Here is a 21,756-nt window from a genome sequence, read left to right as displayed (position 1 = left end):
GGGGGGAGAGGGGGTGAGGGGGTGAAGGGGGGGGAGGGGGGAAAGGGGGGGAGGGGGGAGGGGGGGAGGGGGTAGCGATGCAGCAGGGAGGGGCTTGGTGCTCTCTGGCGGTTTCCGTTTTGATCTTCTGTGAATGCCGTGCCTTAGAGAAAACCACAGCCATTGGACCATGTTCCACGTAGAACATTTTATAAAACATGCGATTACACATTTTATAAAACATGCTTCTGTACTCAGGAATGCAGAGTGGGGTTTACAGGCATGAGCACATGAAAGGCTGTCTTTGTATTGTCCTTTATTATTTTATTTTTTCCCACTTGAACATCTGTGAACCTACCTCTGCCCACCCTGTGCACGACTTCTAGCTCAGTCACAGGTGTGTACACGTGTCCCCACGGTGTTTATGCAGTGGTGGTGGCAGTGCGCACGGCCACAGAGATAGCGGTGGTGGTGGCCGCCCGCCGCAGCGGGAGAGGTGGGGGTCAGGAGAGGTGGCGGTGGCGAGAAGGAAGCCTGCTGGAAGTCTTGCGGGAATATTCCTGCAACAGGTGCCTAGTAGGCATATGAGTTCCCTGGTTAATCTCTCCTCCTTCCCCCTCATCCCTACCTTCCCTCTGAAATTCGACAGTCTGTTCCATGCTCCCATGTCTCTGGATCTATTTTATTCATCCACATATGATGAGGTCATGTGACACTTGTCTTTCTCTGACTGGCTTATTTCACTTAACACGACACTCTCCAGGCCCCTCCATGCTGTCTCAAAGGGTAAGAGATTCTTTTTTTCACCGCAGCATAGTATTCCATGGTGTAGATGTACCACAGCTTCTTATCCACTCGTCTGCCGATAGGCACTTGAGCTGTTTCCAGATCTTGGCTATTGTAACTTGTGTTGCTGTGAACATAAGGGTGCAGATATGCTTTCTGATTAGTGTTTTGGGATTCTTAGGATATATTCCTAGAAGTGGGATCCCTGGATCAAATGGCAGTTCCATATTTAACTTTTTAAGGAAACTCCATACTGTTCTCCACAGCGGCTGCCCCAGTCTGCACTCCCACCAGCAGTGCACGAGGGTTCCTTTTCTCTGCATCCTCCCAGCATTTGTCATTTGTTGGTTTGTTGATGGTAGCCATTCTGACAGGTGTGATGGTACCTCATTGTCATTTTGATTTGCATCTCTCTGATGATCAGTGACTTTGAGCATTTTTTCATATGTCTCTGGATCTTCTGGATGTCGACTTTGGAGAAGTGTCTATTTAGGTCCTTTGCCCATTTTTTAATTTGATGTTTACCTTCCCTTTGTTAAGTTGTACGAGTTCCATATACATTTTGGAGATTAACCCCTAATTGGATGTGTCACTGCAAATACGTTTCCCCGTGCAGTGGGCTCTCTTGTTTTGTTGATGGCTTATTTTGCTGTAAAAAAAAAAAAAAAAAAAAAAAAAAAATCTTTTTAATTTTGATGTAGTTCATTTATTTACTTTCTCCTTTGTACCCTTTATCCTAGGAGCTGTGTTGGAAAACATATTGCTATAAGAGATGTCTGAGATTTAGCTGCCTATGGTTTCTTTTAGGATTTTTATGGTTGCATGACTTACATTTAAGTCTTTTGTCCATTTTGAGTTTATGCTTGTGAATGGAGTAAGTTGGTGGACTAGCTTTGTTTTGTTTTGTTGTTGTTGGGGTTTTTTTTGCACATATGTGTCCAGTTTTCCCAACACCATTTATTGAAGAGACTGTCTTGCCTCCTTTGTCAAATATTAATTGAGCAAAGTGGTTTGGGTCGATCCCTGGGTTCTCTGTTCTGTTCCTTTGGTCTATGTGTCTGGTCTTGTGCCAGTACCAGGCAGTTTTGAGAGCAGAGGCTTTGTAATACAGCTTGATATCTGATATTGTGATTCCTACAACTTTGTTCTTCTTTCTCAAGATTGCTGCAGCTATTTGGGGTCCTTTTTTTGTTCCATATAGATTTTTGGAGTGTCTGTTCTAGATCTGTGAAATATGCCATTGGTACCTTAATGAGGAGTGCATTGCATATGTAGATTGCCTTGGGGAGTATGGACATTTTAATGACGTTGATTCTACCAATCCAAGAACACAGTATGAATTTTTTTAGAAGTTTGAAAACATGTATCACCATACAGCAGAGTCCGATCCCTTCCTTTCACTTCCATCTCAGCACGCAGCTCTCCTGCTGGGTCAGACGTGCCGGGCGCCCTGGGCGTGTTTGCATCGTCCCTGGGTGTGACGGGCGTACGTCATTCCCATGACCATTCTCCTTTGCTGTGCGTCTCCCAGGACGTCTCCCTCCGCCCACCCCTACGCACCTGCCGGAGACGGGTCTCACGCTAAACAAAACCTTTGTGCCGAGCTCCGCAGCGGGCACTGGCTTTCCTGCCCCCTGGACTAAGCGGCCTCCAGTGCTTCTTTCTGGGAAGCTCAGACACGGCAGCAAAGAAAACAGGACCATGAATCTCCCAGGAACATGAGGAGTCATTTCTCTCATTAACCGAAAGCCCAGTGTTTACAAACTGTGCAGAGGCTCCAGCCCGGACAAACGGCCTAATTGTGGAGAATAAATGCACGGCGGTCGCTCGGGCAGAGCTGGGGGGATGTGTCCGGCTTCTCCACGCTCAGTCACCGGCTCCAGCCAGACAGACCGGGAGGTTGCGCTGGGCTGCCTTAGGGCGGACAGCCTACCCATGAAGCATCTTCCGTGCCTCGTGACTGTGTGGGTGCGTGGAGGGGGTTAGTCACAGCCGTGTTCTCAGAGAGCATGTTTCTGGGGAGAGCTATGTGACTGAGGAATGCTCCCCCAAACATCTCCTTTGTAAAAATATTTTTTTTTTACTGATTTCAGAGAAGAAGGGAGAGAGAAAGAAAGAAAGGGCAATGATAAGAGAGAGTCATTGATCAGCTGCCTCCAGCATGCCCCCTACTGGGGATGGAGCCTGCAACCCGGGTATGTGCCCTGACAGGAATTGAATCATGATCTCCTGGTTCATGGGACGATACTCAATCACTGAGCCACACCAGCTGAGACCAAATATCTGCTTTTATAGCAGGAAATGATGCTGGAGGCAATAGCCTGATGGAAGAATTACAGTCCAGACAGACACAGAAGCAACTTTCATCACCAAATCCAGGTGCGGGATCCGTGTTTCTCCCTAATGCGAGCCTCTGCGCAATTTCTCTTCCCCAGTGGGACTCCCATCTCTCTTCCCAATCCCCCCCATCCCCTTCTTAATCCAGAGTTTCTAAATGACGCAAAGCATCACCTGACAGCAGAGAATGCTCTCAGCTTCATATTTTATAGTTTATTACGTTATGACGCGCAGAAACATTGATCCCAGGCGTCATCATTTTTCTTTTTCTAATTCCTCCTGTCCGCGAGCCGCCCTCCCCCATCTCCTCGTTAATGGGAACCAATGGGCTCCGTGTGGGAAAGCTCTCTGTCAGCGTCAGCCCCAGTGAGCAGCGGAGGGGAGGTAATGAATGAGCAGAGGCGGCAGGGAGGAGGGAGGGGAGGTAATGAATGAGCGTGCGGTGCGGAGGCTGCGGAGCTGAAACCTGCTCCCTGCGAGAGAGAGTACAGGGAAATGTATCGCCGTGTCAGGAGCGGCCCTTTAAGGTAACAAATGGCTGACTCGGCTCCTGATTGCCCGGAATGAATCTGTGATGCACGGCCACGGAGAGCACGGCACCGGGATCGGCTGCTCCCCGTTCCCGTTAATTGGAAAATGTTGACTGGAAAATCGGGTACCCTCTAACGGACTGAGAGAAGTCATTCATCCCATGAGTGAACAAACAGCATTCATTCCATGGCTTGTTGCACATAGTGGGGCTCCAAAAACGAGGGGTGAGGATCATTTCCAAGCACTTTGAGGCATATTATCCTTAAAACAAAAACAAACCTGCATGAAACCAGCCAGAACAGAAAACAGAGAGAAAGCCTGACAGCAACCAGCCCGCCTTTGTGCCTCACCCCGAGGTCTCTGCAGCCCTCACCCCGCACGGCCCCGCACAGCCCCGCACAGCCTGTCCCTGCGTTACAGGCATCCGACCCCCAGCCAGCTCTCACCTCGCTGGGAGCCGGGGCAGCGGGTGAGAAGTCCACGCCAGCACATGGCAGAGGCTGTGTGGCCACGGGAGGCATTGTGAAGGGCAGTGCTGTCTGTACCGTTTTGTCAGGATGTGTGCGCCCCAGACGAGCTGTGTTCCCACAAGTTAGCATCCTGTAAGGGTCTCAGGGGGCACGTGGGGAGGCTGAGGCTGTACGTGAGCCGCAGGCAGGTTTATGGAGAGGAAGAGACGAAGCCGTCCCGCCGTGCCAGGGCGTCTGGGCCAGGCAGGGAAGAGACACAGACACACACATACACACACACACACACACACAAAGAGACACACACCCCCACACACACAGAGACACACACAGGCACACACACATATACACACACACAAAGAAACATACACAGAGACACACACACACACAAAGAGACACACACACCCACACACACACATACACAGACACACACACACAAAGAGACACACACCCGCACACACACAGAGACACACACAGAGACACAGACACACACACACATGGAGACACATACACAGAGACACACAGACACACACACATACACACACACACAGAGACACATACACAGAGACACACAAACACACAGACACACACACATACACACAGGTGTGTGTCTCTGTGTGTGTGTGTGTGTCTGTGTCCGTCTTAACGGATGGATCACGAGAATTCTCGCTTCCTATTACAGTGTTTCACAAAGTATAGTAAGAGGATAGTAGCATGTAAGAACATGTAATAAATAACTTCAAAATGCCCTTTTTGGTATTTAATTTTAAAGCCTGCCTTTAACATTTATGTTATCATTTAAAGCCTGCCTTTAACATTTTTGCAATCGTTCAATAGAAACTTACCTGGCCACCGGGTGAGGCTGGCAATAAAACCACTGGTCCGATGCGTGTTAACGACCAACTCTTAAATCTACGAGTTAACGGTGGTTCTGTGATGGTAAACATAAACATGCTGGTGAAGTTACAGAGACAGGTAAACCCACTCTGCCTGAGTCTGAGAGGAGACATGCTAGTGGCACCAGGTAACCGAGCCTGTACCAGCCTGTGGGCACAGCCACGCGGCCGCTCACCATATGACGGCTCAGACCGTCTGTGTGGTGTCCGCAGTCGGAGATGGAAAGCGCCGGCCTGCTCAGGCGTGTGTGGACGGGGGACAGGTGCCCGGTGAGGCCCGCGGGGACCCGGTGCCCCATGGTGACCCGGCGCCCGCCCAGCCGGTGAGGCCCAAGGGGACCCGGCGCCCGCCTGGCCTGCGGGTGGGCTCAGCGCCCCCCGGCCACGCCGTCCGCAGTGTCCGTGGTGCCCGGGCCCCAGCAGCAGTGGCGTGTCGGAGGGAGGAGGGCAGCGATGCTCGGTGTGAGAATCCTGGTGCTGGTGCTGGTGCTGAGGGAACCATGGGCTGTTCGCCTAAAACAGTGGTCGGCAAACAGGGGTTGTGGCACATGCACCTGAAAAGCCGCCGTTTGCCGCTCTGCTGCAGATGAGTTTGCTGACCATCGGACTAGGCTGAGTGTTCCCCATAGTGGAGCTGTGAGGATTGTGGCACATCGTGTGCAGAGAGGTAAAGGGTAGCATGTACTGTGGTCGCACACTCGTTGGTCATCAGAGCGGCGGGTCTAAAACAAAAGCCCAAAGCGAGAGGCGGCAAGCCTTTCCTTTTGACCCAGGAGAATGGCCCAGGGTTCCCATCGGCGGGAGGGTGAGGGGCTGGGAGGGAGGGGCGCAGCCTCAGCCGGGGGGAAGCACTGTGCTGGGTGATCCCTCCAGGAGGGGCGTCTGCAGTGCTGACCTGCATGGCAGCAGCAGTCCAGCCAGCACGAGCTGGGAGGCAGAGCTGCTCTCGGCCGCCCACAGGCTGTTCTGCCCAGCTTCAACTTCCAGAAGTCTGAGGAGCTGGGTTGGCAGCTCCAGCGCCATTTTTTAAAAATATGTTTTTATTGATTATAAAGAGAGAGGAAGAGAGAAGGGAGAGAGAAGGGAACATCCATAAGACATCAACCAGCTGCCTCCTGCACACCCCCTCCTGGGGATGCAACCTGGACATGTGCCCTGACCAGAAGCAAACCAGTGACCTCTTGGTTCATCGGATGACACCCAACCACTGGGCCACACCAGCCGGGCAATCAGTGGCATTTTGAAGTAGTTGCATTTACATTATTTTTCACAGGAGAAAAGGTAGAAGTAGAGGCCAGCCAGGAGCTTCCTATGTAAAGCTAAAGAGACATAGAAAGGCTGCTTTAGAAGGATGGACATGCAAACGGAAGGACAGGATTGCGAGAGAACAGAGCTATGGCTGAATGGCAGGCCTGTGACTGCCAGGCTGGGGAGCCAGGGAGACAGGAGTCACAGACACAGCTTCCAGGAGGATGGTGAGGGGAGCTGGATTGGAGAGAAAACTGAGTTGAGAAGCATGTGAAGCGACCTAGAGACAGTCGTGGGGCGGGCTCAGCACCTCTGATGGCAAAGGAAGCAGAAGTAGAACGAGAAGGGCACAGGGCCCAGAGAGACACGCCGGGGCCCCGAGAGACACGCCAGGGCCCGGAGAGGGGCACCAGGGCCCGGAGAGACACGCCAGGGCCCAAAGAGACACGCCAGGGCCCGGAGAGACACGCCAGGGCCCGAAGAGGGGCACCAGGGCCCAGAGAGGGGCACCAGGGCCCAGAGAGACACGCCAGGGCCCAGAGAGACACGCCGGGGCCCGGAGAGACACGCCAGGGCCCAAAGAGGGGCACCAGGGCCCAGAGAGGGGCACCAGGGCCCAGAGAGACACGCCAGGGCCTGAAGAGACATGCCAGGGCCCAGAAAGAGACACGCCAGGGCCCGGAGAGACACGCCAGGGCCTGAAGAGACATGCCAGGGCCCAGAAAGAGACACGCCAGGGCCCGGAGCCCAGGACTTAGGGAGCGAGGGGGAAGGGTCAGTGAGAGAGAAGGAACGGGTGGACTAGGCTTTCAAGGTCAGAGGAAAGTCAGCCTTGTCAGGCAGGGCCGGCCTGTCAGGGGTGAGGACCTTGGATTTTCCCACCAGAAGTTCTTAGGGGCTTTCAAAAGAGAGTTTTGTTTTAAAGGTCAAAGCCAAAGCCAGAGAGAAAGGCAGGAATGAGTCAGTGCCTGGGGGAAGGGAAGGAATTTAGAGAATGTGGTGGGGGAGGTGGGAAGACCAGCGGCATCTCTAGGCATCAGAGTCCAAGGCTAATGTTTCATGTTTTAATATATTTTATTGTTGTTTCATATTTAATATATTTTAATGTGTTTTTTTAATATATTTTTATTGATTTTTTTACAGAGAGGAAGAGAGAGGAACAGAAGTTAGTAACATTGATGAGAGAGAATCATTGATCAGCTGCCTCTTGCACACCCCCTATTGGGGGAGTGCCCGCAACCAAGGTATGTGCCCTTGACCAGAATCGAACCTGGGACCTTTCAGTCCGCAGGCCGAAGCTCTATCCACTGTGCCAAACTGGTTTCGGCTATTTTATTGTTAATAGTATTATAGGAGTCTCCCATTTCCACCCTTTCCCCCCTCCTCCCAGCCACACCCCCCACCCAGGTCTTCCCTACCCTAGAGCCCGTGTCCATGGGCTGTGCCTATAAGAACATAAGGTCTTTGGTTTATCTCTTTTCATCTCCCCACCCCCACATCAAGGTATGTCAGTCTGTCCTGTGCCTCCCTGCTTTGGATCTCATTTTGTTGGTCAGTTCATTTTGTTCATTAAATTCCACCGGAGTGGCTCAGTGGTTGAGTATTGACCTCTGAATCAGGAGATCATGGTTCGATTCCCGGTCAGGGCTCCATCCCCGGTGTGGGACCCACAGGCGACAGCTGATCTATGATTCTCCGGAGGCTACTTTAGAAAAAGAGACCAGAGGACTACAGGCAAGCCCTGTGGAGGCAGGGAGAATAAACCCGCAGGAGTGCATCTTGGGATGGGAGGGAAGCCCACGGACCCACGAGAGCACCACTCACAGTGAGGCCGGGCAGCGGGCTGTGGGTTCTGAGCAGGCAGAGGACCAGGCCAGAGCTGCTCTGACATGTGGGGAGGAAGTTGCTAGAGCCTCACCATCTCTGAGCTCAGCTTCCTACACGAGGATCGGGGCGCCCGCTGGAATGCCATGGGGAAGGTCTGCACTGTAGCCACGTGGCTGGGAAGGTGTGGGGGACGGAGGGGCAGGGCTGAGGCTGGCGGGCAGGTACGGGCCTCTCCAGAGACCTCCCTGAGGGAGCCCTGCTCTCCCGACTCGGAACAGGCTTTGTGCCAGGGCCTGTGTGCCAGTGTTTGTGCCAACAACCGGTAGATCCCATTCTCCGGGCCAGTTGTCTGGGGACCCCAAGGGACGACCACGCTGGAGGCTGGGCCCCGGGCACCCACCTCTAACGTGGGAGTGGGGGATGGGCAGCAGATAACAGGCACATCCCTGATGTGTCAGGCGCTGGGCCTGAGGGGCAGGGGAGGGCTGGGGGCTCTGGCCGGGGTGCAGGGCTGGGGCTGGGGCTGGGGCGAGCAGACAGAGCTCAGGGCACAGCGGCTGGGAATAGCACCTGCTCCTGGCCTTTCCCAAAGGGAAGTAAGGACTATGGAACAGTCTCCTCCATGCTGATTGGCCACTGCAGCCACCAGGCTGAGGCTGGCTGGAAAAGCTGCATTTACTGAGATACTAGAGGCCCGATGTATGAAATTCGTGCAAGGGTAGGCCTTCCTTCCCTGCTGCCGGCACTGACTTCCCTCTGGCACTCGGGACCGGGGCTTCCCTCACAGCCCTGGCTTTGCACTGAAGGTCACCTGGTCTAATTAGCATATTACAATTTTATTAGTATAGATCAGTATAGATAACAGGAAGCCCAGGCCTTACCGATTCCAGTCCGAGGCACGTGCCTGGGTTGCAGGTTGGATCCCCTGCCCCAGTCAGGCTGGGTGTGGGAGGCAACCAATGGATGTCTCTCTCTCTCATCAATGTTCCCCTCTCTCTCTCTTTTCTCTCTCCTCTCCACCCCTCCCTTCCAATCTCTCTAAAAATCCATGGTGGGGGGCGGGGGGAGGACATAATATGAAGACTACGAAAGAGCTCCATGGATTAGGTATCAAATCGAGTGGTTTTTACTCTGGAATCCACGTGCCCAGCTCTCCCTGGTTCAACAAGAGTCACACTGAGGAGCATGGGCTGCAGCTGGGTCCGGTCACGCAAGAGACTGCCTTTGCTTACAAAAGGCGTTCTTAGCTCCGAGTCAGACATCTAATGGCTTACAGGCTGTGGGATTGGTAACTGCTTGCTGGTCACTGCAGCTGGCCGGGTGTGAGGACGAGAGCTTCGCACAGTGCTGTCCGTTTGGCAGAAAGTCCCCCAGCCCCCAGCTCATGGAGTGTCCGCAGACTGGACACAGGTGGTCCTCAGTATGGTAGAAAAGTCGGGTTCCGGGAGCCACCTGACCCAGGAACAGTCCTCAGTCCCCACATCTGGTCTCAGATTTCCTGCTGGGCTGTCCTACTGTGCGCAAACCTACCAACTTGACTTGGGACAGGACAGCAGCCCAAAGTGATTTTCTGGAGCTTTCTGACTCACACAGTCAGTGGACTCCCAGGATAACCTTCTTCTCTGTCCCTTTTGGCTTTTAAACTCTTTGATTAGCGCTGTTTTCTTCACTGCACCCACTCCACATTAAAAACAAACGTTTAGTTCAGCGGCTAGAATGTAGGCCTGATTCCCTAGTATCACAATTAACACATTGCTATGTTCAAAACTTCTTTCTCCTTGGACTATATGCAGACTCATCATTACATGAGTTCATTCCACAGGTAGCCATCTTCCCACAGTCGGCGCATGCGTCTCGCATCTGGCATTCAGAAATGCCTTATGTGTCTCATAAAAAATGAACTCCAGAGCCTTCACATTCTGTTTTCTGTTTCCGCAACAGAAAGAGGGAGGATTTAGACTTGTTTTCTGTTTGATAATAACAGAGCTGGGGGCAGAGGGTGGAGGGAGGGATGGGGTAGAGGCTTGGACCAGGGCAGCCCAGCCCGCGTGATGGCAGAGAGCCTGGGGACCTCTGGTGGCCACCGCCGTGGCCTGCGGGTGTTAGCTCTGACATCTCATCCTGGAACTCTTCCACTGGGCGTGACGCCCCTGCCGGTTTTGGTCGCAGAAGAGATAAAAGCTCATGTCTGAACGACTGCCTCTGGGCTGCAGTAATTCCAGGCCCTGTGAGCGACATCTGCCAACAGTGGCACCAAGTCAGAGGGACACCTGCTCCAGGTGGTGCTTTGGGAGGATTAGATTCAAAGTAAATAGGAGAGAGAACCAAGATGGCACCTTGGCAAAGAGTACTCACCACCTCCCACACCACATCAAAATTACAAGTAAAATACAGAACAACCGTCACTCAGGACCGCCTGGAATCTGGCTGAAGCAGGCCCTACACTCAGAGAAATAGAGAAGAATGTCAACTGCAGAGGCCAACCCTGAGGAACAAGGTGTCCCAGCCCCACACCAGACGCCCGCTCATGATTCCAGAGCTGGGAAGAAAAGCCCCCATAACTTCAGGCTGTACAAACCAGTGGGGATTGTGGTTGAGTGACAGGGAGGCTGCGGAGTCCCAGCAGTTCCTCCTAAAGGGCCAGTGCATGGACTTCCTCAGAACTCCAGCTCTGAGACAGAAGGGTGGGGTGGCCCAGGGGCATACCAGGAGGAACTGGATTGGCTGGCATTGGGGCAAGAACTCTAGGACACTTTCTCCCTAACTAAAGAGCTAGCAGAGGTCATTGTCCCTCTGCTGAGACCTCCCCACTACAGTGCTGACTGGCAGCCTATCTGAGTCTCCATCAACCTGGCTCACACTGTTTTGTCCCACCTTTGTGATTCTCTGAGACCACCCCAACCCAATTTGCAGCCCCACCCAAGCTGTTTGCATATGAATGACCTGGCCTGGCTCAGGCTTCAGACTTTGCTAAAATCTCTCAAACAAGAAGATACTAGCCTCAGCCAGCTCCATACTCTCAATAGGAGGTCACAGGTCTGGCACCAGCAGCAGCTTGCCTTCACAGCTTGGCCTTCATGGGCACTTCCAAGCCCAATGCAAGTAGCAGCCTTCTGCAGATTGCTCTGTAGCTTCTGACAGGTGGCCCCAGGCAAGGCACAGGCAGTGGCTGACTTTGTACCTCCCAGGAGGTCCCAGAGCCTGTGCACCCAGAGGACAGCTGTAGCCCACTCCAGACTGTGATCCTACCACATCCACCAGTGACACACCCAAGGGGCAGACTCAGTGAGCACCAAAGCCCCACTGAAGCAAGTCCTGCTCCATAGGGGAGTCTCCTGCACAGCAGCATTCTCCTATTGTAGTTACAGCTGGCCCTCACAACCAATTGGCCTGGAGGTCAATTCCTCCAGTGACACCAACAGCAATCAAGGCTCAACTGCAACAAGACTGTGCACACAGCCCACAAACGGGGTCACCTAGAGTGCCCACCTCAGGGAACTGGGGAGTCTGAGCCACTGGACCCTACAGGACATCTATTACACAAGGCCACTCTACAATTCCAGGAGACCAGCAGCTCTACCTAATATTTAGGAATAAACACAGGGATGCAGGCAAATGGGGAGACAAAGAAACATGTCATGGTCCCTGTGCAGCAGGGCTAGCCTAAGTCATGGTCACGGTGCCCAAGTGAATTCTCAGCCAAGGGTCATTAGAATGGACGCACAGGTCCGCTGAGACCCACAGGCGGCTGTGGCGGCTCCCAGGCCCTGTCCTCGGCTTACATGGCCCTCTGAGCCCAGCTCCCGCCTGAGGAGACTCTGGAAGGATGACTGGGAAGGAGTGACCGGGAAGCTTTGTTAACACCTGATGAACGTAACATGCACCTGCCCATAGGACACACATGGCTTTAATTCTCTCGGTAGTGGTCTCATTCATACTTTTGTCAGATTTTGGAGAGTCTTGGTGCCTTAAATCTCCACCTTGAAGTCACAGCCCAGAGGCAGGCGGTGGCATCCGGGGACTTCACTCTGTGACTTAGGGTCCGCTGCAGCCGGTTCCCAGAACAATTCAGTCGTGAGGCGCTAACTACCCAGCATCCCTCGCTCTCACGGCCTCACTTCTCCACCACAGCCGTGACGGGAGGTGAGGGCAGAGGCTGGGACCAGGTGCATGTTCTTGGTGCGGATCATAAAGTTCTCCTGAGAACAACGGCAACTCCATGGTCATGGACTCCTGACACCACGGTACATTCTGGAAACTCCGGAATTTAGTCTTGCCCAGCAGGCACTTCCTGAGAGAGACAAACAGACAGACAGACATTGGCCCACACACAGCTCAGGGACAGTGTGGCGCTGGCATCGGGCATTAATTTAGATTTTTATCTGTGCGTGCTGTGGGAAGGCATGTTCTCAAAGGGCCTTTCTCTGCTGACCTTTAGGATAAAGGGGAAGGGGAGGTAGGGGGCGCTGAGGGCTATGGCGTGACTCTGCCTTTGAGATACGTTTGTGTCTCTCCGTAATGTCCCTCCAGAACACTGGCTCCTTGTCCTGGAAGCTCTCTGTCAGGCTCCAAAGTCATGTCTCCTCTGCCATCAGTTTGGGAGAAAATGAGAAACCTATAGGCACTGAGATGACCCTTACGGGGATTTGCACCTCCTTCTGTAGACAGAGACCTACAAATCTGTCTGTTTTTATAAAAAGGAGGAAGGAATAGCACTCCTGTAAACTCCGAGCTCTGTGGGGAGGTGTCAGGCATGTCACGTGTCTGACTTGGGACTCCAGCTGCCAGGCTTTAAGTCCTGTCCTGTAGTAACCAGACAGGGGACTGGACAGGTTTACTAACTGTGCCTCAGTTTCCCTACCCGAGAGAGCAGCGGGGCTGTACCTCCTCTGGGACACTGAGAGGGCTTTATCATTGCACACTGGGAAGGCCTGGATTCACACCCCACGCGCTCAGTGCTGTGTGCCGTTCAGTTATTATTTTATTTTATTTTATTTTATTTTATTTTATTTTTATTTAAACCAATCTTTATTGTTCATATTATTACAAAGGTTCCTCATTTCTTCCCCCATCCACCAGGTTCCCACCCCACCCTCTGCCCTTTCCCCACCCCCATTGTCCTCATCCATAGGTGCACAGTTTATGTTCAGACTCTTCCCGCATCCACCACTCCCCCTTTCCCCGAGAATTGTCAGTCCACTCCCCTCCCTTATCGCCGGCTCTACTACAATCAACAGCTAATATTGTTCATCAGGTTTTTCAATCTCCTTTTTGTTGTTGTTGTTGTTGTTGTTGTTTTTAATTAATAAACTTTTACACTTCTAAGAATACATTTTAAAATCTAATAATTTTAAACCTTGTTTTTTTCTGCCCTGGGAATTGAGAAGCAAACTTGTTTACATGTAAACTTGCCCTTAGGCTATCAAAAAGCTGTAGCCATTCAAATGTAAATGAACATATTGTTTAAAGATAGCTGCTTGCTGGAATTGGATTACCTGTTCTGGGTGGGAAGGGCTTGTCTTCCCCTTTCTCCATTAAAATTAAGGTGTTAGCTTTAAAACCTCTTTTTTGGCAAGAGACTTTAAACTTTCAGAACTTTAAATTTTTCAGGTAGTAAATCAATTACTTAGTATTTTCTCAAATCAATAATACCTCCACGTGCCCAAGGATACACTTCACACAAAAGACATTTCCAAATAGATCAACCAACCTCATCCAGACCCCACACAAGGCATTCACAGATCAACACCCCAGCACTATAATAACTCAACACATCAAATCTAAGCTTTCATCACTTGATTCAGCAGACCCTCAAGTTCCCCCAAAAGTTTCCAGCCATGTCTGAGAAGCAGCCCTGGAGCATGGGCAGGCGAGGAGTGAGCTGTTTCGGGCCTGGCTGCTTCGGGCCTGACCTCTGTTGCTCTGGTCCGCTCCACAATCAGCTGCCCCGGGTCTGGCCGCTGCCGCTCCAGGCCTGGATGCTGCTGCTTCGGGCCTGGCTGCTCCCGACCCAGCTGCTCCGGGCCTGGCCGCTCTCGGCCTGGCTGCTGCTGCTCTGGGCCTGGCTGCTCTGGGCCCGGCCGCTCAGTTATTATTTTAGATATTGTTTTAACCCTCTGCTGCCTGCCTCCTGCTGGGAAGAGTGTGTCTAGCCTCCCCATACGCCCCCCCACCCCCAGCCTTCAGCTTCCTGTGGAATCGGGGGTGGGGGGGCCGTTCCCAAGGTTAAAAGGTCATTCCAGCCCCAATGCCTTTCACATGCACCTAGCAGGACTTCATGTTTGTAAGACAAGGGAGTGCTAGCTGGTGTGGCTCAGGGGATAGAGCGTTGGCCTGCGGACTGAAGGGTCCCAGGTTGGATTTCTGTCAAGGGCATGTACCTTGGTTGTGGGCACATCCCTGTGGGAGGTGTGCAGGAGACAGCTGATCGATGTTTCTCTCTCATCAATGTTCCTAATTCTCTCTCCCTCTCCCTTCCTCTCTATAAAAAAATCAATAAAATATATACAGTGGTGCCTCGCATAACGAACGCCTCGCACAGCGAACTTTGGACAGGTTTTTCATGAAACCATCGGCCAAAAAGCAGAAAATGGATGAAGATGTGCAAGATTCGGTAGACTCTACATAGTCTGTCTTAAAATTAAAAAAATGTGTGTGTGTTTTTTTTTAAAAAATTATGTTTTTAGATGTATCTAAATAAAAATATGTCATCTTAGCATATTTTTTTATGTCATCTTAGCATATTTTATGCTACAGAACGAATTATTTTTTTTAACATGTATTGTTATGGGAAAACGCTTTTCACATAACGAACTTTCCGCATAACAAGCTTGCTCCTGGAACGAATTAAGTTCGTTGTGTGAGGCACCACTGTATATTAAAAAATAAATAAAGGACAAGGGAGTGCCTGTGGGCCTGGGACATGGGTCTGGGGACCATGCTTACGCGTGCACATCTGTGACTGACGGCGGCCGTTACACAGGCGCAGACAGCATGTCACAGTGGTGACCGAAACCCCATGTTCGTTTCCGAAAGCCACATGCCCCACATGCGCACAGGAGAACACGAGCCTTACGGATCATGTGATTCTGTCTCTCTCTGACTGGCTTCTTTCACTCAGCACGATGCTCTCCAGGGCCCTCCATGCTTGTGTTTCTGTGTGGGGTGTTTTTGTTTGGTTGTGGCCTCACCGAATCCGCCTTTGTTAGCGTTCTGTGCCCCCGAGGGGTGCCCCCTGGGTCATGTCCGGTCACACCAGCTCCTGATGCCCTTCCGCAGTGCCAGTCTGGCCTCCACTCTGCCCTGTCTCTGGCCACAGAAGCCCAGGACGGAAGACGGGCCTTTAGCGTTGGTGTGAGGTCGGAACATGTGAGAGGGTTAGCGGGTGTGGGAGGGTTTGGGGCTAAACGCAGTCAGTTTTGTGCAAACACTCAGCTTCCTCCGGCAGTCACTGTTCCCTGTTAGCCATAGGGGTGTCGAACTCAATCAGAGAAGGGGCCAAAATCTAAAATCCAGCCTAAATCGCGGGCCGAATGGTTTACTGAACAGTCATAAACTGACAATGTCATAAACTGACAGCGGAGTGCAGTGATGACAGCGAGGTGCGGGCCACATTGCAAGGCCTGGCGGGCTGGATTTGGCCCGCGGGCCTTGTGTTTGACACATGTGGCCTAGAAGGAGACGGTATCCGTGGGCCCCTGCACCTCCCCAGGAGAGGGCTGGGCAGGCGTCCACCCAGGGCCCTAGACCCTCTTCCCACTCGCTCGCCTGGAGGTTAGACCATCGGGTTTGATTGGGTTCGAGGCCCTGGTGCCTCGATGGGGAACGCTGATGCAGAAAGTGGTATCACTCATTCAGTGAACACTGAGGGATGCCGGGCCCAATTCCAGTCTTAATTTCTTTTAAATACATTTTTATTGGTTTCAGAGAGGAAGGGAGAGGGAGAGAGAGAAACATCAATGATGAGAGAATCATGGATCTGCTGCCTCCTGCACGCCCCATACCGGAGATCGCGCCCGAAACCCGGGCCTGTGCCCTGACCGGGAATCGAACCCTGACTGTCAGGTGCATAGGTCGACGCTCCACCACTGAGCCAGGAGGCCGGGCCCATCCTAATGTTCAGAAGGACCGGGAGCGAGGTGTTTGAAGCAAAAATCCCCGTGTGGCTTCCCGCCGGCATGTGTCTGCAGAGCTGCCCCAGCAGCATACCACTGACCGTTGTCTCCCAGCTCCCAGCTCTGAGGCTGGAGTCCCTGATGGAGGCCCGGTCCACCAGTACACTACCTCTTTTCTTAATTTTTAATTTTTTTTCTTCTAAAATATATTTTATTGATTTTTTTACAGAGAGGAAGGGAGAGGGATAAAATGCTAGAAACATCGATGAGAGAGAAACATCAACCAGCTTCCTCCTGCATGCCCCCTAACGGGGGAGTGCCCACAACCAATGTACATGCCTTGACCAGAATCGAACCTGGGACCTTTCAGTCCTCAGACTGATGCTCTATCCACTGAGCCAAACTAGTTTCGGCTCTTTCTTTAGAAAAAAAAAAAATAATAATAATAATCTTTATTATATATGCCCCCCCTTGCCCTCTCCCCTCCCCCTGCCCCATGAGGCCTCTCCTTCAGGCCAGACAGCTGCGTTCTGGCTGTGTCCTCACCACCTCCTCTCTGTGCACTGACGGGGGTGAGGGAGAGACGGAGGGACAGAGAGAGACAAAGAGAGAGACGGAGGGACAGAGAGAGCCACCACACCTATCAGATCAGGGCCCGCCCTATGACCTCCTTTAACCTTGTTCCTCCCTCAGGGCCTCACCTCTCAGTGCAGCCACATTGGGCCACAGTTTCGACATAGAAGTGAGAGGTGGGGCTCACCCATCGCACCAGCTAAAAGGATGGCTCTGCTTCTCAGGAAACCCCACGGAGGCACTGCCGGGCTGGGGCTCCTTTGCACGTGAGCTTCCGCACAGGCTCCGTGCTCATCCTCGCTCCTCCTCCAGATCAGCATCTTCATGACCCACCTGTCCAACTACGGCAACGACCGCCTGGGCTCCTACACCTTCGTGAACCTGGCCGGCTTCCTGCAGAGCTGGACCCACCTGCGCCTGCGCACGCTGCCGCCCCTGCAGCTGGCCCGCAAGTACTTCGAGCTCTTCCCGGAGCAGAGGGACCCGCTCTGGCAGGTACGGGGGGGAGGGGGGAGGACTGTGAGTGCGGGAAGGGGGGGAGGGGGAGGCGGAGAGGGGGACTGTGAGTGCCGGGGAGGCGCTCAGCCGCAGAGGACACCGGCGTGTGACACCGCGTCTTTATCCAATGGTTTATCCTCTTCGGTGCCGCCGTTGGTTTGTGATGGGCTGTTGCCTTTTTCTGTTGTGCTGTTTTCTGAGGTTTCGGCTGTCGGTCCCTTGGTTGGGGACTTCTGCCTCGAGGATGTGGTTGGATGGTTCGTGTCTTCTCAGGGGGAGGGCGTCTCTCTGGGAATGGGAGGGAACAGACACCCAAGTGCTGTAATCTGAGACCCTGAGACTAGACTCTGCATGGGTGTGAACTACGTGGGGCGGGGCGGGGGCGGGGATGAATATAAAAAGCAAAGAGCCTTTTCCACCTCGTGCTTAATGCAGTCCGTCTTTAACACGCGCTACGTTCCTATAGATCTAAGAACGCTTTGCTGGGATCCGATCCATTAATGAAAGAACCACTGCCCAGCCAGCGTGGCTCAGTGGTTAAGTGTCAGCCTACAAACCAAGAGGTCAGGGTTCGGTTCCTGTCAGGGCACAAGCCCAGGTTGCAGGCTCCACCCCCAGTAGGGGGCGTGCAGGAGGCAGCCCATCCATGATTCTCTCTCATCATGGATGTTTCTTTCTCTCTCCCCCTCTTTGAAATCAATAAGAATATATTTAGTAATAAAATAAAATAATAAAAGAATGACCAGCATAAGGATTGCTTTTACAGACAGAGGGAGCCTCCCACCCTTAATGCCTGGAACACAACCCTCTGCCGTGCGCCTCAGCTGGACAAGTCTCCTCTCCCCCCGCCCCCACCACACACACACACACACACACACACACACACACACACTCTCTTCCCATGCACCAGCCACGGGCGGGGAGCCGGCTGCCGGGCAGGCCCGAGGGCCGAGCCGAGCAGGAGGCTGGGCCCAGCATCCCTCGGGGTGCATCCCCGCGAGACGGACTGCGTCCTCTCCCCTCCTCGGGCCGCCGCTCTCCCCTCAGGATCCCCGCTCCGTGGCCTGTCTGTGCGGCCGGCCCACCCAGCGCGTGTCCACTGAGCGGCCCCACGCGTGAGGCCAGGCGGCTGCTCTGGAGAAGGCAGGGCGTGGAGGACAGACCTCCCCATAAGGAGGACAGACCTCCCCGATAAGGGGCCTACAGGCACACCCCGCCGGGGTGAATAAAGGTGAAGCAGGTTCGCACACACGTGTGATGCTGACAAATCATGGGGAGTGAATTACACCTGTTCTCACACAAGTCTGCTTGTGAGATACATACAATTCACGGCACAGTCACCAGAAAAAGCAGCGACTTAAAGAGGGGAGCAGACAGCTGGCATGCCAGCGCCCACCTCTGCTCTCCCCTCTGCGTTAGGAAAGGTGAGACACTGAGTTTTCAGGCTAGCTCGTTGTGTGGGTTTTGTACCAGGGACACTATGTATTTGCTAAGGAGTGATGTCATGTGATTGGGTCACATGATGATTCTGAATATTGCGTGTTGTTCAGTGTGAAACACGGGGCAGGTTTGCGTTAGAAACGGGAAGTGGAACGGTATTTCCGGGACCAGTCGCTGTGGAGGACGCCCAGGAGCAGCGGCAGGGCCTGAGCTTTCGTTGAAGATTCCGGGACATTCTTCCTAAAGGACAGAGCTCGCCGGGAAGGGCTGCGGAGGCTCGCACAGCCCCGTCGCCATGGCTGCCGTTCACACACGTTTGGCAATGCTCAGCCGTCACCACGACGGCCTGTGTGAGAGATCTGAGTGACGGAGATAAGAGACTCCCTGCACTGCGGGAGGTGCATCGCTTACGTGGCTTCTGTGGACGGAGGCCAAGTTGCAAACATCTCCGTGAACAAAGCCACGCCTGCTCCGAGGAATTTCAGAGCCGGCGAGGCCGGAGCGAGGGCGGGAGGGCAGGGATCCCTCGGCCCACGCCGTGGGCAGCGCTGCCGCATCGGAGAAAACCTGACACGCTCGGGCCATGAGCTGCGGAAGGCTCTGGAAAGACAAGCAGGACACGGCCCGCTCCTTCCGCTCAGAGTGACCGCGGCAGCACCCGCTGTGACCCGGCCGCAGCCTTCACACGGTGTGCACTGCCTGCACACAGCCTTCACACGGTGTGCACTGCCTGCACACAGCCTTCACACGGTGCGCACTGCCTGCACACAGCCTTCACACGGTGCGCACTGCCTGCACACAGCCTTCACACGGTGCGCACTGCCTGCACACAGCCTTCACACGGTGCGCACTGCCTGCACACAGCCTTCACACGGTGCGCACTGCCTGCACACAGCCTTCACACGGTGCGCACTGCCTGCACACAGCCTTCACACGGTGCGCACTGCCTGCACACAGCCTTCACACGGTGCGCACTGCCTGCACACAGCCTTCACACGGTGCGCACTGCCTGCACACAGCCCTCACACGGTGCGCACTGCCTGCACACAGCCCTCACACGGTGCGCACTGCCTGCACACAGCCCTCACACGGTGCGCACTGCCTGCACACAGCCCTCACACGGTGCGCACTGCCTGCACACAGCCCTCACACGGTGCGCACTGCCTGCACACAGCCTTCACACGGTGCGCACTGCCTGCACACAGCCTTCACACGGTGCGCACTGCCTGCACACAGCCTTCACACGGTGCGCACTGCCTGCACACAGCCTTCACACGGTGCGCACTGCCTGCACACAGCCTTCACACGGTGCGCACTGCCTGCACACAGCCTTCACACGGTGCGCACTGCCTGCACACAGCCTTCACACGGTGCGCACTGCCTGCACACAGCCCTCACACGGTGCGCACTGCCTGCACACAGCCTTCACACGGTGCGCACTGCCTGCACACAGCCCTCACACGGTGCGCACTGCCTGCACACAGCCTTCACACGGTGCGCACTGCCTGCACACAGCCCTCACACGGTGCGCACTGCCTGCACACAGCCCTCACACGGTGCGCACTGCCTGCACACAGCCCTCACACGGTGCGCACTGCCTGCACACAGCCTTCACACGGTGCGCACTGCCTGCACACAGCCCTCACACGGTGCGCACTGCCTGCACACAGCCCTCACACGGTGCGCACTGCCTGCACACAGCCCTCACACGGTGCGCACTGCCTGCACACAGCCCTCACACGGTGCGCACTGCCTGCACACAGCCCTCACACGGTGCGCACTGCCTGCACACAGCCCTCACACGGTTCGCACTGCCTGCACACAGCCCTCACACGGTGCGCACTGCCTGCACACAGCCCTCACACGGTGCGCACTGCCTGCACACAGCCCTCACACGGTGCGCACTGCCTGCACACAGCCCTCACACGGTGCGCACTGCCTGCACACAGCCCTCACACGGTGCGCACTGCCTGCACACAGCCCTCACACGGTGCGCACTGCCTGCACACAGCCCTCACACGGTGCGCACTGCCTGCACACAGCCCTCACACGGTGCGCACTGCCTGCACACAGCCTTCACACGGTGCGCACTGCCTGCACACAGCCTTCACACGGTGCGCACTGCCTGCACACAGCCCTCACACGGTGCGCACTGCCTGCACACAGCCCTCACACGGTGCGCACTGCCTGCACACAGCCCTCACACGGTGCGCACTGCCTGCACACAGCCCTCACACGGTGCGCTCCGTTTCATAAAGACATACACTCAGCCCAGCGGATGTGCCTCAGGGGTCGCGCATCCTCCCCGGGACCAAGAGGAGGGGGTTCGATGCCTGGTCAGGCCACATGCCTGGGTTGCAGGCTCATCCCCCAGGAGGGGGCGTGCCGGAGGCAGCTGCCAGGTGTCTTTCTCATTGATGTTTCTCTCTCTCTCCCTCTCCCTTCCTGTCCCTCTACGGCAATAAGAACATATTTTTAAAAACATAGACGCATAACTAGCCCCAATTAAACATTGTACAGCCCATTCGCCACAGCCTTGCGGTCAGGGCAGACTGGTCTTAGTGGCTCCCTGCACAGTCTCACACTCGGTGAGCGGGGACTTGCTTGTATTGGTAAGTGCTCATTCCTATGTCGCGTGGTTCCCTCTTAAAAACTCAGTCCACTGTCATTTTCCATTAGACTTTTAATTCACACTTTGTTTTATTACCACAAATAAAAAGAAAGCATGCGCAGCGATAATCATCACGTCTGTTTTTTTAACTTTATTCTTATTGTTGACAGCCTTGACATCTGTTTAATCTCCTCTGGTTCCTCATGTACATTTTCATTAGCACTGGGCATGCGGCCTGACTGCCATGTGAACTGCTTGTCGCCTCGTTAAAACGTGCCGGGAGTGTCTGGGGGGACAGCAGCGGGGCCACCGGTGCTGAGCGTATTCAGGGGCTGTCTCTCCACAGCTCTTCCCTGGGGGCGGGCGCCCACAGCAGGCAGACATCTGCCCCTCATGTGCTCTCCTCGCGTGCCCCTGGGATGGCCCTGGTAATTCACACCCTTTGTTGT

The 21,756-nt window shown here is 54.1% G+C and overlaps 1 protein-coding gene and 1 long non-coding RNA gene across 2 annotated transcripts in view; one reads left to right on the top strand and one right to left on the bottom strand.

Annotated features, from left to right (window-relative positions):
• The window catches only part of LOC311622356, a 385,135-nt gene that overhangs the window by 53,938 nt on the left and 309,441 nt on the right, over positions 1-21,756 (bottom strand). The window lies entirely within an intron of this gene.
• Positions 1-21,756, top strand: part of LOC311622341 (bifunctional heparan sulfate N-deacetylase/N-sulfotransferase 4-like) — a 121,881-nt gene that overhangs the window by 81,077 nt on the left and 19,048 nt on the right. Inside the window, 1 exon segment of the mRNA XM_084883399.1 lies at positions 17,071-17,253. Coding sequence (XP_084739525.1) covers positions 17,071-17,253 — 183 coding nt within the window.

Source organism: Pipistrellus hanaki (genome assembly GCF_964339955.1).
Source record: "Pipistrellus hanaki genome assembly, chromosome: 5".
In the NCBI taxonomy this organism is placed as follows: domain Eukaryota; kingdom Metazoa; phylum Chordata; class Mammalia; order Chiroptera; family Vespertilionidae; genus Pipistrellus; species Pipistrellus hanaki.
The sequence above is the reverse complement of the archived record's forward strand: the minus strand, read 5'-3'. Positions and strand labels throughout refer to the sequence as shown.